Source organism: Trifolium pratense, linkage group LG3 (genome assembly GCF_020283565.1).
Source record: "Trifolium pratense cultivar HEN17-A07 linkage group LG3, ARS_RC_1.1, whole genome shotgun sequence".
Classification (NCBI taxonomy): domain Eukaryota; kingdom Viridiplantae; phylum Streptophyta; class Magnoliopsida; order Fabales; family Fabaceae; genus Trifolium; species Trifolium pratense.
Genome location: NC_060061.1, coordinates 52,131,791 through 52,145,966, shown reverse-complemented (window position 1 = coordinate 52,145,966; position 14,176 = coordinate 52,131,791). Strand labels below are relative to the sequence as shown.

Here is a 14,176-nt window from a genome sequence, read left to right as displayed (position 1 = left end):
TATTTGCTGCTAAATTTGACATTGTGAAACATACAATAATATTTCTAAGCAGGCGCAGCCAACTTTGACTTGTGCATGCACTACTTCAGTCTTCATTCTTCAATCATATTTGGATGTTTTAAAAACCTTATATGGAGCCTTAAACTTAAAGTCAGAAACACTAGTACAAAAAAACACTTTTTAAGTCGGTTAAAAACGACCTTTTAAGTCGGTTCCGTGCCAGTCTTAAGAAAAGCCGACATAAGAAGTATTGACTTGTTAAGTCGGTTTTAACCTGACTTAAGAAAACACTTCTTAGGTCTGTTTAAAATGACCTTTTAAGTCGGTTTCGCGTCCGACCTAAGAAAAGCCGACATAAGAAGTATTGAGTTGTTAACACGGATTTGGAACCGACCTAAGAAATATCTTATTAGATCGGTTATATTCCAACCGACTTAAAAAGCATGGCAAATTTAAAAAAAAAAAATTGCGTTCTAAAAATATTAATTTAAATACCGTTCTAAAGAACCTTTCCCAGCATTATTCAATATACACAAAAAATAAGTAAGATCATAAAAATATTCAAGCTTGATTTTGTAATTATAACCACTGAATGAAGTGTTTAGTGAATAGAATGTAAAACAATCAAAAATTAACTTATTGACTATATATAATGCATCACAACAAGAACAAATCTAAAATTTCAATACAAATTACACTACATAGTACATATATATACTCATAAACAAAAGTAAAATATAACATTCACAAGTAATAAACAACACTAAGACAAGGTGAAAGAGATAAGAAATATCACCAAGCCTTGTCTCTTAACACATGCCACTATCAACAATGTTACAAAACCTGTTTAAAAGAAAACAATGTTACAAAACTTTTAATCATTATCAAACTAAAAACTTGCAATAGCAATATAATACCACAATCAAATGATACTTCAAATCTCTCATCAACAATTGCTTCTTTCACTAATGCTTAAGGTGAATTTTCTGATTTCTTACTTCTTGGCATCAATGACATTTGGAACCCATGAATAGATCAACCATGCTTGAGAATGACAAGTTTAGCCCTTCATAAGAAAATGTCCTGAACTTAAAAATTGAAAGAATATTAAAAATCCCTAACTAAAGTTGAAAGAAAAGTGCAACCTATAACACGTGTTGGATACCATGTTGAATGAATACACTAATGTAAATATGGGGAACACAAAATATGGGGAAGAAAGATGCAATTTAATAAAGTTTAACTTTAACCAAGGTTAACTATGTCACTGTCCAAGACTAAAGAAGTAAATATGGGGAAGAAAGTTGTTTCTAATCTTCAAAACTAGAAACAATAATTTTTATGATATCATTTAAGTCTCAAAAATGCCTTATACATAGAGAGGGAGAAAGATACACAGTAGCAAGTACTAATAAGAGTGGTCTAAAATAATTGCTTAAAACAGAGTACAAACCTGGTTTCTGAGTATTTCAACTACCAATGACAGACCAACTCTCTGACTAAGGAATCCAAATCATACAGCACCTCAAGCACAACTATGAAAATCTAATTTATGTTTGACCAATGACTGCAATGGAGTAGAAACAGTGGTGAATTAGTCACAACTAAAGTGTATACATATACCCTTCAAATACCTCCAATATTGTAGTAACTAATATTTAAAACTAGTATTATCTTATGATGGAAAACTATGTACCTATTATCTTAGTTCAATGAGATAAATTTACATCATGTTTGGTACAAAGAATGGTCATTCAATTATGCTGCCATTAGAGAAAGAAAAGAAGTCGTTATTTCTCAATACCTCTTGGTCCTATTTAATTTTTAAATAACTTAACTATGAAGTTTGGAAATAGTAGCAATTGAGCAAATCTGATAAAAATCAAACAGAAAATCAATACCTTTAAATCCAAGTAGGTAGAGTGGTATGCACAATTACATGAATTCCACAGTAATACATAAATGAGAGTCCACAAACCCAAGATATTTCAGTTTTCCATAATCATTAATTAATACCATCACTCTACACAAACAAATTGAATATTTATGTTAGAGGCTCAATTGAGTAGGAGAAGGAATTGAACTTCCAGTGAAAAGTGGTTGTTGGTGTTGCTTCTTTGAAGCTCACCAGCTAGTTGTAGATCAGCTTCCTCCTAGAAATGTGTTAGTGTTATAGAGCATCAATCAACCTACCAAGTTGAAGAACATATTGGTCTCTAGCATCAAGTCCAGTAGGAGTGTCACGAGGTGAAAATTCTATAGGAACAAGGATTTTGACACATTAGTAACATACTGTATGATCCTTCTCATGTATCCAGATTCTAGACATCAAAATGATGTTCACAATTTTAGAATAAATCATCATCACTAAATTAATATGGTGGCAACTGATATATGATTAGGAAAAATAAAAGTTCAAAAGCGGAAACAATTCCTTTAAACTAAGAAGAAGATAGCAATTAAATCAACATAAAACAAGGATTGATGACATTAAAAATCCGTCAACCTTCTTAGCTTAAATAGAAACCACAACATTTTGGATTAATAACATTAAACCACACATATAGAAAGATGCAATAGCAGGGGAATAACATAACTACGGTGAAGTGAAATACGGTGAACCACCAGAGATATTACCTTGATATAGCGGACCCTAGAAAAGGTGAAATACGGCGAAGTGAAGTTGAAGAAACAAAACAAAGGCACCAATTTCAATGTCGACGACAGGGGAGGCCTTTATACGGCGAACCCTTACAGTGAGAAGGGAAATACAGCGGCGGAGAAAAGTTGGGTGCAAATCAAAGGAGAAGGAAACTCTGCGATTATTGAATATTTCATGATTATTGAATTTGTTTTAGGCAAGAAAAGGTGTGTGTGTATATATAAAAAAGTAAAATCACAACAAGCCATAATGTCGTATAGAGGTAAAATGAAGGAAACCAAAAACAATGAAGGGAAAATTGTAGAGTATGAAAAACTTACATGTGTAGCAATGATTTGGAGGCAGAAAATCACCTTTACTTTGTTTTTTCAAACTTCCTCATAGTAACTCTAGACATTGCCACTTAACCATCTCATAGTGCATGTGTTAATTTTGCATGTACTGTTAGGCAAGAATACATTCTTTAGGAAAGGTTTTCTTCACCCCCAACATTAATTTGAATGTGAGCATACAAAAAAAGTAATACTAATTATATGTGAAGTTGTTTAGAAGTGTGTAACCATACTTATGAGCATAAGTGTCTATCCTGGCAGAAATTCAATTCCATCCAATTCACCTAGAATCACTTTAAATTTATTCATATTTAGTTGGTTACTACTAATACCTATTTCACAACTCAACAACTATAAAAATCTAATATGAATTATATTTTTTTTAGAATTGGAATAGGAAAATAATAATTCATAACATAAATACAGAAGGAATTATAATTATAAGTTTTTAGAATTCCTATTATCATCAATACAGAACAATTGGAATAGGAAAATAATAATAATAACATAAATAGCAACAGATACAGAAATTGAATTATCACAACAACAAAAAAATTAAAAGTTAGGGTTTAAAAATTACATACATATGAAGTTAGGGTTTCCAGTGACGAAGGATTTTTGGGTTTTCAGTGAAGAGAAGGATTCGAGGGGTTTCCCAGTGAAGGATTTCTTGGTTCGTAGTGAGAGAAGGCGTTTGCAGAGAAAGAAGAGATGGCGAAGGGTACTGGGTTCTGTTTGTGTTTGCTTTTATTTAATTTTTTATTTTATCTTTAACAAATTTAATTTGTTTGTACCAAAAAAAAAAAAGAAAAAAATTAATTTGTTAGATTCTTCGAAAGCTACTCGGTTCGATTCTCCCATATAACACATTGGAATTTAATTATAAAACATCTTAGGTCGGGTGGGCGAAACCTGACTTAAGAAATAGGTTTCTTAAGTCATTTAGTTATTATAGGCGACTTAAGGAATTAAATATGAATTATAATATTTTTATTTAATATTTTTTAAGTCGGTTATACAGGAAACAGATCTAAAGTATTTAACAATATTTACACAACTGCCACCGCGTGACTTCTTAGGTCGGGTGGTAATGCCAACTGACTTAAGATGTTTTCTATAAAGCTATTTTTGTACTAGTGAAATTTATGTTTTAAAAACTTAAAATATATTGCAATAAAAATTGGATGGCTCAAATTTTAGAGTCAGAATTTTATGGTTAAAAAACCAAAATTGTATTAATATCTGAGTCCCTTGATTTTGATTAAATGGTTGAGAGCTGATATAATTGCAGCTAGACCGCACAAAAAGTGAATTCATTTCTCTACATAGTGGTATTTTATGGATCTCATTAAAGTCATGTCATCTTAAAGCAACTCACTCATTACTTACTCCAATAGTATAACTTTAAATAACTTAAATCAAGTCCACAAATTTGGTCCACATGTGAATATTTTATTGTTACTTATATTGGTCATAATATACTACAAGTCATGTAAAAAAAAGTAACAATACTATTTTAATCAAAGTCCCCCTTGATTTATGTGACTCAATGTATTTTTTAAAATTGTATTATTGGAACAAAGGATGAGTAATACTTTTAAGATTATGTGGCACAATGGAATTCACAAAATAATATTTGAGAAAAGTTCACCATTAGAATTGTCCTAAGAGTGATTGTCAATTGGATTGAAAACATTCTTAATGTGATTATTAACAATAGAGGAATAATATGTTATTTGAACAATTTTTTCGACAACTTTGGGTGTGATATCTTCGGCATTAGAAATGGCCAAGAGGAGGTTTAAATGACGATTTACGGTTTATCAATTGGTGACTTGTATGCAAAAGGGACTGGTGGTGGACTGAAAATTAAAGATTAATTGTTCTTAAATTATTGAATCAAGTATTTGATAAGTTTCCTAAATAGTAATGATACATTTTTTTTCATGACTAAAATGATGTTTAGAATGATTTTTTCATGACTAAAAAATGTATAGAAGAATCAAGGGAACTATTCTTTCTTTAATTGACACGGTTTCATTGCATGTTTTATCACCTTGTTTCTAGAATTAACTATTAATTATTTCAATATTAGCAATTAATATCAAATGTTTTTCATTTGGAAGAGAGAGAAAGACAAATAGTTTTGGCTTTATTCATATTATAGATTAGAGATAGATAAGATATGATATGATTGGTAAAAATTTGTATCTAAGTACATGCAACCACACCACGTGTATGAACTTGTATAATTCACTAGGTTTCTCCTGGGTGGATCTACATCAACAAGATCAGTCATGTGTGCTGTCTGCTGTGCAATGCAGCAATCGAATCCGCGGATCATCTTTTCCTTAGGTGCGATTTTGCTAGCTCTGTTTGGTCGGCTATTTTGGGCTGGTTAGGTTTCTCTTTTGTTACTACTTCTCTGAGTAATAACAAAAAGGTCAAAGGAGGTTTGCTGCTAATTTGGCACGCTACCATCTGGGTGTTATGGAATGGGAAATTGTTTGCGGACAAGACGTGCAGTTCGGTGGAAGAGGTGGCTGAGATAATTAAAACAATTAGCGCAGAAATGGTTTATTTACAGGATGGCCAAATCCCCTTGCTTATTCTATGAATGGATGTGGAATATATTAAGATATCTAACAAAGCCTAAGGTATGCGAGGAAAGAAAGATACAATCACCAAAAAGACATGGAATAGGTCCAAAAAGCATTCAAGTTAAGCCAACATAACAATAATATAGCAACATGCAATAGTTAATATATTATCCTAATGGACCTAGTTTGATTACTTTACATTAAAGAAAGCTAACAAGACATTTTCATAAGGTTTTCATTTGGCATGATATGCAAGTTAAAAATTATATTTAGAGAAGGAAAACCTGATAGTGCTCCAACCTCGAGTTGGAGGTATTGTTGTTATGAGGTATTGCCACTTTGGTTCTTATGTGAGCACTCACAAATTTGTCGTTCGTTAAAAGACACCTCAATGAGTTGGAATGTGTTTGATTATAAACTTTCCTTAACCTGTATTCCTAAACAAAGTGAGGATAAAAGAAACTACAAACCACCAACTTAGCCATCCTTTCATAAAATCTAACTTGAATGCAACAAATCATTTTTGGAGGAATAATTAAGGTTTACTAAAAAAAAATAAAAACAATAGTGAAGCCTGTCAGTTTTCAATCAAGTGCTTGAAGAATTGTAGCATGCAATAATGCGTGCTGCGAACACACAATGACCATCGATTAAAAATAAGTATTAGAGATTTTCTTTTTTAACGCTACATACAATCCAAAGAATAAACAAATCACTGAACTTTTTAGCTCAAAACCATTGCCAAAAGATGTATTTTACTACACCCCACCGCCTCTTTCATATTCGGAGCCTTTATAGAAAAAAAGTTTATCATTCCGCACTCTTCAAATTATCCAGAGTTGTATGCCAAATCAGAGATATCGATACTTAGTAGTTAGTTAATATGTTGTTATTAGTCAGTGTTCTAAATAAATAGTAAATATTCTATTATTAAGAGTAATCTTCTATTAGTAATTTGTATTTGGCCCATGAGCCCATTAGGTTAGAATAGCCTATATAAACACATTAGTGATTGTAAATTATTCATAACTTGAAATATAATAATATATTCAGTTTTCACATGGCATCAGAGCTCTCGTTCTTTGAGGGCCTTGCTTCCGCATAAACCCTAGCCGCCTTCATTGCGGTCATAAACCCTAACTGCCTTCATTGCAGGATTAGGATTTGTTACTACTGCCGTTATTGCAGTTTCAGCAAACAGTTGCGAAATCACTGTTCACGTGGTACTGTTCATCCACGACACTGTTCACGTGCGTACTGTTCATAGCAGTACTGTGCGTCACTGTTCATTCAAAAAAAAAACTTGGATTTTTTGCTATTTTGTTCTCCTTATTAAGACAATCACATGACATTGGTCAATATGTCAAAAAAAGGATTTGTTCCACTCAACCAAGATGAAATAAAGAGGTTGAAATCTTTTCTTAGTGAATTGGAGACACCAACAACGGTTACAACTTCTCTGGCATATTCAGGTATGTTTCCGTTTCCACTTTCTCTTGGTAAGTCTCAATTTTCTGTTGGATTTAATGCTTCGGATAAACCCTATAACCAATATTGGATACTGGATTCTGGAGCCACTGACCACATGACACCCTTACCCACACAATTTTCCACTTATTCACCTTGTCTCAGTAACAAGAAAATATCCACAGCAGATGGTACCCTTTTAACTGTAGCAGGTCAAGGAGATATCCAAATAAGTCCATCTATAATCCTACGAAATGTCCTTCACATTCCCAAATTGTCTACTAGCCTAATTTCCATACAAAAACTCACCAAAAACCTATCATGTAATGCTATTTTTTATGACAATGCTTGTGTTTTTCAAGATAAGCATTCGGGGAGGACAATTGGAAATGCGAAAGAATTGAATGGTCTTTATTACTTGGATAACCAAAATCTCCCCCCAAATCCACTCAACAACAACAACTCACTTTTTTCGGAATCAATTAAGACCAACAGGGAGAAAGTCTTTCTATACCACCGTCGCCTTGGTCATCCTTCATTTAGAGTCATGAAACAAATATTTCCTTCCTTTTTTAAAAATTTAGATGTTGAGAGTCTTTGTTGTGAGGTGTGTGAACTTGCTAAACACAAACGTGCCTCTTTCCCGGTCAGTAACAAAGTGAGTACTTCTCCATTTTATTTAATTCATACTGATGTGTGGGGTCCTTCTAATGTTCCAAATATATCGGGTGCTCGATGGTTTGTAACCTTCATCGATGATTGCACTCGGGTTACATGGGTCTACTTACTAAGACAAAAGTCCGAGGTTACCTCTGTGTTTCTACATTTTTTCTCATTGGTAAAAAACCAGTTTGGAGTGAGTATTAAGAGGGTCAGATCTGATAATGCCAAAGATTACTTCAATCAAGGACTTAATTCCTTTTGTCAAAAAGAGGGTATTATTCATGAGTCCTCTTGTGTCAAAACACCCCAACAAAATGGGATTGCTGAGAGAAAAAACAGGCATTTGTTAGATCAAACAAGCGCTATATTATTCCAAAATAAGGTTTCCAAGAAGTATTGGGGAGAGGCGGTTTTAACCGCATCGTATCTCATAAATCGTTTACCTTCTAGTGTCCTTGCCTCTAAAACTCCTATGGAGGTTCTATCCTCATTTTATCCTGATGTGTCCACCTCTTGTAATCTCATTCCTAGAATATTTGGGTGTAAGTCGTTCGTCCATATCCATAGTGATGGTAGAGGGAAACTTGATCCTAGAGCCTTAAAGTGTGTCTTTATAGGGTATTCTTCCACCCAAAAGGGTTACAAATGTTATCATCCACCGTCTCATAAATTCTTTGTCTCCCGAGATGTCACCTTCCATGAACATGAAAGTTACTTCATTCAAACTCATCTTCAGGGGGAGAGCACAAGTAAGGAAGATGAGTCTCTTATACTCCCTGACCTTAATTTCGGGCCAGAAGTTGAGGCTGAAACTAGAGGTGACAATGTTGAGACTGAAATTGATCTTAAAATATTGAAACTAAAGTTGACAATGTTGAGACTGAAATTGATTCTGAGAAAGATGAAAATGTTGGTGTTGATGTGAGATATGGGAAGAATTTAGTATACACAAGAAAAAAGACCATTCCTGAATCTACTCATATCTATGAGTCCGATCCAACATTACATGAGGTAACTTTCCTTGACCCTTCAAACTCTAGTGATTCAATTTCAGAATTTTCTCATACCCAGGAACCAGAATCTAGCTCAACCATACAAAGGGAACCAGAATCCATTCTGATAAAACATAAAAACCCAAAATCCAGAGAAATAACACCAGTAGACTCTAAAGATTTACATCTCCCAATTGCCCATAGGAAAAATACTAGAACCTGCACCAACAAGCCACTTTACCCTCTATCCAATTACTTATGCTTTGAACAATTATCAACTACCCATAAAGCCTTCCTCACAAGTCTAAACACTACCACAATACCTACTTCCTTGTCTGAGGCATTGTCTGACAGGAAATGGAAACAAGCCATGGATTTGGAAATGGAGGCACTTGATAAGAACAATACTTGGGAGTTGGTCTCTCTACCAAATGGAAAGAAACCTGTAGGGTGCAAATGGGTATACACTGTAAAATACAAGGCTGATGGATCTATTGAGAGGTACAAGGCAAGATTGGTAGCCAAAGGGTTCACTCAGACTTATGGAATAGATTACTCTGAGACATTTGCTCCAGTTGCAAAAATGAACACTGTTAGGGTGATATTATCTTTAGCAGCTAATTACAATTGGAACTTGCAGCAATTTGATGTAAAAAATGCTTTCCTTCATGGAGAACTTGAAGAAGAGATCTACATGGATGTACCCCCTGGATATCGTGAAGATATTGCTGCCAACACCGTGTGTAAGTTAAAAAAGGCTTTATATGGACTAAAGCAATCACCACGAGCTTGGTTTGGAAGATTCACTAAAGTTATGGTTGGTTTGGGCTTCAAACAAAGTCAAGGAGACCATACTTTATTTGTTAAACACTCTAAGTCAGGGGGAGTCACAGTGTTATTGGTGTATGTGGACGACATTATCGTAACAGGCGATAATGAAGAGGAGCAGCAAATGTTAAGTCAACACTTAGCCAAGGAATTTGAGATTAAGACCTTGGGAAAATTGAAGTATTTTTTGGGAATAGAAGTGGCTCACTCTAAGAAAGGAATTTTCATATCCCAACAAAAATACATTACCGACCTTTTGCAAGAGACTGGCAAGACAGCATGCAAGCCTGCATGTACACCAATTGATCCAAATATAAAGTTGGGGAATGCAGAAGAAGATGTTGCGATTAATAAGGAAAGGTATCAAAGATTGGTCGGCAAACTAATATATTTATCACATATTAGACCTGATGTTGCTTTTGCTGTAAGCTTGGTCAGCCAATTCATGCACCAACCAAAGGAGATTCATCTACAAGCTGCACTCCGAATTGTTCAATATTTGAAAGGAACTCCAGGTAGAGGAATTTTGTTCGAACGAAATGGAAGTGTGGGACTTGAAGCATATACTGATGCTGACTATGCAAGGTCAATTGTGGATAGGAGATCAACTACAGGATATTGCACTTTTTTAGGTGGAAATCTTGTGACTTGGAAGAGTAAAAAACAAAGTGTGGTATCCAGATCTAGTGCTGAAGCAGAGTTCAGGGCAATGACACAAGGTATATGTGAATTACTATGGCTAAAAAGCATCTTGGAAGACTTGAGGATAAAGAGTGATGAACCAATGAAACTCTATTGTGATAATAAATCTGCTATTAGCATAGCTCATAATCCAGTGCAACATGATAGGACCAAACATATTGAAGTTGACCGACACTTCATCAAAGAAAAATTAGATAGTGGTCTAATTTGCACTCCATATGTCTCTTCCCAAGGCAACCTTGCAGATCTTCTAACTAAGGGGCTGAACGGCAATAACTTTGAAAGAATTGTTTCCAAGTTGGGAATGATAAATATTCATTCACCAGCTTGAGGGGGAGTGTTGTAAATAAATAGTAAATATTCTATTATTAAGAGTAATCTTCTATTAGTAATTTGTATTTGGCCCATGAGCCCATTAGGTTAGAATAGCCTATATAAACACATTAGTGATTGTAAATTATTCATAACTTGAAATATAATAATATATTCAGTTTTCACAGTCAGTAACCTATGTATCTCTAATAAGAAGCAAAGAAAAAAGGGGGAAACAATGAAAGCAATAACAACAATCCACTGCATTTCAATTCCAAAGAACAAAAGGTCCTAATGATTCCAAAGCAGAACAGAAATTACATTTTAATACATAATATAATATAGCAGCAATCTTAGACCTACTTAATAGCCTATCCACCACGGTCTTCCTTCCCTACTCCATTCTCTATTGTTTTTCTTACACAAACTACAATATAACTTACTATATAAAATTTCCACATAGTTTTCGTTGATGATACACTTATATAAGGACTAACTCCCTGTTGGTTAAGTAATACTGATCCTTTTTATTTGACTTTAATTCTGATCCAGGGTACGATGTCTAACATTTTCACACCATGGGGAAGAAGGACACTGTTCATGCCTCAGAAAAGGATGTCTAGCATAAGAGCATTTCATGATATTGATATGGAAAACTTAAATGCGGAAGTCGACCATCGAAAATCAGGCTGTATGACCGCGATAGACGATCAGGGTCCATGCGGGTCTTGTTGGGCAATTGCCACCGTTTCGGCCGCAAGAAAATTGAAGACTGGGATACTTGAGAAGTTATCTGCTAAGGAGTTGATTGACCGCGTAGAGGGATGTGACGGCCGTAAAGGAGGTAAAATATATGTAGCGCTGGACTATATACAAAGAAGGGATGTTTCTTTGTATGGGCATTATCCTCTACATCCCTGGAGAATGCAAGGGGAATGCATCGTGAAGAGCTCTAATAGAAAATTATATATATCCGGGTACAAGGAATTAATATGCATTCCCCAGCCTTATATTCATCAAACTCATCTCCAACAACCTGTGATCGCGACAATCGTTGTTGGAGATGAGTACGAATATAAGACTGGGAATGGAATATTAATCCTTGTACCCGGATACATATATTTTCTATTAGATCTTTTCACGATGCATTCCTCTTGCATTCTCCAGAGATGTAGAGGATAATCCTCATACAAAGAAACATCCCTTCTTTGTATATAGTCCAGCGCTACATATATCTTACCTCCTTTACCACCGTCACATCCCTCTACGCATTCAATCAACTCCTTAGCAGATAACTTCTCAAGTATCCCAGTCTTCAATTTTCTTGCAGCCGAAACGGTGACAATTGCCCAACAAGACCCGTATGGACCCTGATCGTCTATCGCGATCATACAACCTGATCTTCGATGGTCGACTTCCGCATTTAAGTTTTCCATATCAATATCATGAAATGCTCTTATGCTAAACATCCTTTTCTGAGGCATGAACAGTGTCCTTCTTCCCCATGGTTGCAGAGTGTGAAAATGTGAGACATCGTACCGTGGATCAGAATTAAAGTCAAATAAAAAGGATCAATATTACTTATATAAGTGTATCATCAACGAAAACTATGTGGAAATGTTATATAGTAAGTTTAAGGACAGAATTCCCAACTTGATCTATTTTTTAAAATCTATAACAGACTGCCCCTTATACAAAGGCAAAATATAGGGAAATTCTTAGACTGGAGAACTTCAATTAGAAATGCAAGTTTCCAATACCTGTCCATGGGTGATAAGCGACCAGGAAGACGGAGGTTGGGCAAATCTGCTTTGTTGTGCCAGTGCAGCTGCAAGGGCAGTTGTTCCTTTATCTTCAATCAGTTTCTCTGCAGTTGGAGTGAAAAATGCAATAGACTCGGGATGAACTCTATCAAGTGTGACAATAGCTTGCTCAGCAGATGCCTCCAAAACATCTTCCATAGACGGTACGTTAACAAATTCAAATTTGCATCCTACATCACACTTGAGGGATCTAACTGTTCTCCTCTGGCTACCCGTGTACATCAGGATGGCAGTACCTAGCTTTCCTGCACAGCCAGTACGACCAGAACAATGTACAAAAGTCTCGGGATCATTTGGAAGCTCATAATGGACAATCTGAAGAAAACATATAAAATCAATAAGTTCATAAATATTCAATATGTCGATAATTGATTGCATTTTCATTTCAATACATGACTGAGGCATAAATAAGAATCTTATGAGTTAAATATAGATCTTACATAACAATATTATAGAGAATGGGATGAAACAATTGAACAATGACCTTAAAACTCACATATACTTATGTGCACAGTTCACAATTTATTCAAATATAAAATTCTAAATCTCATGTCAAATGAGACAGTGTACATTGTAAACAAATTAAAGAAAAGGTTGAATTTAGTAGAAAACATCTGCTCAATAAAACAGGCAACCTTAATTATACTAGGACAAGCAACCCAAACTCACGAGCCGACAAATCATACCTCAAAGTAGACAATAAAGTCTTAATCCAATCGAGGGTAATATAACCCAAAAAGTTCAAACTATTAAACGCTATCCAAAAAGTTGGTTGTTAGATCATGAATCCCCAATTAAAAACCCCATTATCCAAACTAAAATAACTCATGAGGTTCACTCTATTAAAAACCAACACCAGGAATGGATTGGTATAATGAGGACTGCAAATCAACCTATGAACGTACCTAAGATGTGATACTATTTGTTAATGCCAACACTACTTCATCAGCATCTTTTTTTGTCTGTGTAAAAACTATAGTCTTCCCGCCCTTTGCATAAACCTAAGAGACACGGTAATATTTAATAAAATTAGTGAGCTCAGTATCTTAAAGTAAATGGTAGAATGATATCATGACAGAAAATATTAGCTTGAGACACATCAGAAGATCAGAAATATAAAACTAATTGATTTAATATATTCATGATTTCCAACAGCAGAAGAATACACCGTCATTAGCATGTAAATATCACCCGCTTAAGTGAGTAAGAAATATTTGAGAAGGACAACAATAAGATCCAAAAACAGACCACTCACCATAAAACAAGGACAACAATAAGATCCAAACACAGACCACTCATCATAAAACAAGGACAACAATAAGATCCAAACACAGACCAAATTTCCCAAATTAATCAAACCTAGTTCATAGATTCTATATACAATTTTACAGGAAGAAAATTAAAAGCTTAAAATTGGAAGTTGAATCACAAAAAATTGAAAGGAAAAGGGGAATGAAATTGAACCTGAAAAATGAAGCGGAAGTGAAATAGGGTGCGAGAGAAGAGAGAAGAGAGAAGCGAAATTGTGAGTGTACTGTAGAGATGAAATGAAACTTATGTGTGATACGCAAGCGTTAAGGTCGTTTGGGTAACTAAACTAGGGCTCAATCAACTAAATGAGCTTAAAGGACAAAATAGAAGCTACTATCGTTTGGGGATGTTTTCTCTTCCCACCCGGGTGAATCTTTTATTCTCCTGAATTTCCAATTTTACCCTTGAAAAAACTTCGGTTCGTAGAAATCGAAGTTTTTTTTTGCCTTGAAAATAAATTTCGATTTCTAAACACCGAAATTTA

At 34.6% G+C, this 14,176-nt stretch overlaps 1 protein-coding gene and 1 long non-coding RNA gene across 7 annotated transcripts; both read right to left on the bottom strand.

The window, feature by feature from the left end:
- Window positions 1–545: 545 nt before the first annotated feature.
- LOC123913271 lies at window positions 546–3,753 on the bottom strand. 6 transcript variants are annotated; one of them, XR_006811612.1, is made up of 8 exons: window positions 3,579–3,753; window positions 2,983–3,103; window positions 2,638–2,816; window positions 2,129–2,256; window positions 1,902–2,023; window positions 1,697–1,763; window positions 1,454–1,567; window positions 552–1,066 (listed from the first exon to the last, which is right to left on the bottom strand). It is a non-coding gene; the product is annotated as an uncharacterized LOC123913271 (long non-coding RNA). The 6 variants fall into 6 exon arrangements; XR_006811615.1 differs by having other exon boundaries at window positions 553–843; window positions 918–1,083; window positions 1,902–2,256; XR_006811616.1 differs by having other exon boundaries at window positions 586–843; window positions 999–1,083; window positions 1,902–2,256.
- A 999-nt stretch (window positions 3,754–4,752) lies between these two features.
- LOC123913270 (DEAD-box ATP-dependent RNA helicase 3, chloroplastic-like) lies at window positions 4,753–13,971 on the bottom strand. Its single transcript, XM_045963961.1, has 4 exons — window positions 13,846–13,971; window positions 12,319–12,626; window positions 5,879–6,031; window positions 4,753–4,856 (listed from the first exon to the last, which is right to left on the bottom strand). Exons 2-4 carry the CDS (start codon window positions 12,601–12,603, stop codon window positions 4,818–4,820), a joined length of 477 nt encoding a protein of 158 aa, XP_045819917.1. The 5' UTR covers window positions 12,604–12,626; window positions 13,846–13,971; the 3' UTR covers window positions 4,753–4,817.
- Window positions 13,972–14,176: the final 205 nt, after the last annotated feature.

Excerpts from the sequence above, each read along its gene's own strand:
- LOC123913270 (XM_045963961.1), bottom strand. The coding sequence starts at position 12,603 with ATGTACACGGGTAGCCAGAGGAGAACAGTTAGATCCCTCAAGTGTGAT. Across the intron at positions 6,032-12,318 it reads CGCTTATCACCCATGGACAG|GAATACAGGTTAAGGAAAGT; the intron begins GTATTGGAAACT and ends CACTTTGTTTAG. Across the intron at positions 4,857-5,878 it reads CGAGGTTGGAGCACTATCAG|TCCACCACCAGTCCCTTTTG; the intron begins GTTTTCCTTCTC and ends TTTAATTTTCAG.